Genomic DNA, 2428 nt, shown 5'->3' with positions numbered 1-2428 from the left:
GACGCGTTTCAGAAAGGCGGGGCATAGAGGAGAAACAATAATGTACAGTATGTGGAAAATAATGTGTTTTTTTAACTTTAAACCGCATAAACATTTCATTACACCAAATACACAAAATAATGTTCTTTTTAGCAACATCATATGACCCCTTTAAACATGGCCTAATGGATATGCTGGTCTGTCAGTCATCTTACCTCCTTATTTAAGTCATTCCTCTCTTTGGTCAGGGCAGTGTGTGTGAGGTCCAGCATTTCCAACTTCTTCCTCAACTCTCTAACCTCTGTTTCATACCCATCTCTCTCTCTGTGGACACAGTAAGAGAGGTTATATTCATAATTATGCACACACAACCACAGCATTAGAACGTTTGTAATGTTTTTGAAAGAAGTCTCTTTTGCTCAACGGGGCTGCATTTATTTGATCTTTTTTTGTTTTTGTTTTTGTAATAATGTAAAAATCTTTTGAATGGAGTGTACATGTGGACAGGGGATACTAAAATTAGGGCTGCCAATGCATTAAAATAATATTTTAATAAAATGATTTGAGCTCTATATAGCTAGCTTTGAGACTGTGTCCTGTGTGCATGGCATGGTTGCCTGGTCTTGTGGACTCACAAAAACAATGCAGGACATTTCACTCACCGTTTGATTTTGTCATAGTTCTCTCGTTTGTAGTCTCCTTCCTGAATAAGCTGCTTGGTGTCAGCAAGTTCCAGCGTGACTCTCTGACAGCGGATCTCCAGCTCTGAGCGCGCTCTCCTCTCTTCCTCATAGCTCTGGTTGGGATATGGGAAAGCAACAATAAATGTAAATAACAGAAATGCCAATAAGAAAGATTATTTCACCGTTATCTGGAATACTTGATTCTGCATTTATACCAGTGCAAATTAGAACAGCCAATCAAAATAGTTGACATCTTCCAACTCACAACTGCTTAAGCTGTTAAAGCGGACTAAATGATACATATATCACCAGAGAGAAGTCTGTCGCTTTCATTAGAAAACCACTTTGATTAAATGTCCATTTTGATTAAATCTTACAAGGTTAAACATTAAACAAAATTAAACATATGCACAGAAGAATTGTTCAAATAAAATTATAACATACATTTAGGGAAAAAAATTAAAAATCTCCTCAGACAGCTCCAGGTCCCTCAAGCTCCTGCGGAGATCACCTGCTCGATCACACAGCTGATGGTTTGTCTCTTCCAGCTGCTTCTGTCTGAGCATGATGGTGTCCATCTCCTGCTTCCTCAAGACTTGCTGCTTCCTGCATAAGCAGAAGACACATTCAACCCTATAAAGCCTACTGTATATATGAATTTATAAGATCTCTTAATGACAAACATGATCAAAAAACTTTGTTGAAAATCCTGTTGTGCACAATCTTCTACATGCCTTGTGTCGTCTGATTAAGACTTCATACTTTTTTAGCAAGTAAAATGTCTTCAGCCCCTTTGCTGTGAAATCTTTACTAATTTTTACAAATTAAAAGTAGGAATATTTCAAAATTAACATTGACTGGACTGCAGCAATGTAGGTTTACTTTATTAAGCACTACTTGATTAAGCATTTTTTTTTTATTATATTAAAATGTGAATATCAAATATGATACATCAGGCTTTTGAGGAAGGTTAATTTGTTCGTTTATAATCATCATTGTATTGCATTGCATGGTATGTTTTGCCTCCACATTAAAAAAACTATAGAGCTTTGATCATAATTCTGAGCATTTAAATATCATCGTACTAAGACATATTCTTGGGAGATATAGAGTGACAACTGATATTTACAGGCATTTTATGTAAGTAATCTGTTATTCTGTTATAAAGATCTCATTGATTTACATTACAAGCTATCAAACTTATTTTTTTGGCCATATAAATAACAACATCTGCACCAAATTGGATATCATTGGTGTTTTTTCCTCCTCGAGTATGAGCTCCATATTCTCACTATATCATACTATATATGAGCCCTAAAAGCCTGTTGTATCAAATATGATAAAACACATATGCAAAGTGTGCAAACATTTTATTTTATATTTTCTCTAAAGCTTCAATAAACGGTTCCATTTAAAAATATATATTTTAGATAAGTTAAAGCTGCAGTAAATGATCCGAAATCAATATTTGAGCAAGTACATAACCAGCCAGTGTTCGAAACTATCACCTTACTTTAGCCCGATTCACAAGGGTCAGCTTATAATAATGTTTTCTAATTTCAGTGGTACGGGTAGGTTTTCACGGGAAATTCGAGCATGGCACTGCGTCATTACGTCACTTCTGTAAACATAAATAAGTTGTCCTGGCTACTAGGCTATCGCATGTGAGGATCCTGCAGGTGGCCGATCATTTATAGCCTTTTCTCACAGCAGCTGGAATAATTAAATGTATCATTTTGATGGCGGATTGTAATCCAGAAAGGATT

At 35.6% G+C, this 2428-nt stretch overlaps 2 protein-coding genes across 2 annotated transcripts in view; both read right to left on the bottom strand.

The window, feature by feature from the left end:
• LOC107757638 (progesterone-induced-blocking factor 1-like) overlaps positions 1-871 on the bottom strand; it is a 51613-nt gene extending 50742 nt beyond the window's left edge. Inside the window, exons 1-3 of the mRNA XM_016575177.1 lie at positions 845-871; positions 642-775; positions 195-303 (exon numbers count right to left, since the gene is read on the bottom strand). Coding sequence (XP_016430663.1) covers positions 195-303; positions 642-775; positions 845-871 — 270 coding nt within the window. The remainder of the gene's footprint in view (positions 1-194; positions 304-641; positions 776-844) is intronic.
• Positions 872-1108: 237 nt separating this feature from the next.
• The window catches only part of LOC107757637 (progesterone-induced-blocking factor 1-like), a 3496-nt gene continuing 2176 nt past the window's right edge, over positions 1109-2428 (bottom strand). The window contains exon 3 of the mRNA XM_016575176.1: positions 1109-1268. Within this exon, the coding sequence (XP_016430662.1) occupies positions 1109-1268 (160 nt within the window). The remainder of the gene's footprint in view (positions 1269-2428) is intronic.

Source organism: Sinocyclocheilus rhinocerous, unplaced genomic scaffold (assembly GCF_001515625.1).
Source record: "Sinocyclocheilus rhinocerous isolate Xijiao unplaced genomic scaffold, SAMN03320098_v1.1 scaffold1254, whole genome shotgun sequence".
Classification (NCBI taxonomy): Eukaryota; Metazoa; Chordata; class Actinopteri; order Cypriniformes; family Cyprinidae; genus Sinocyclocheilus; species Sinocyclocheilus rhinocerous.
This window is presented reverse-complemented; position numbering and strand designations above follow the sequence as displayed.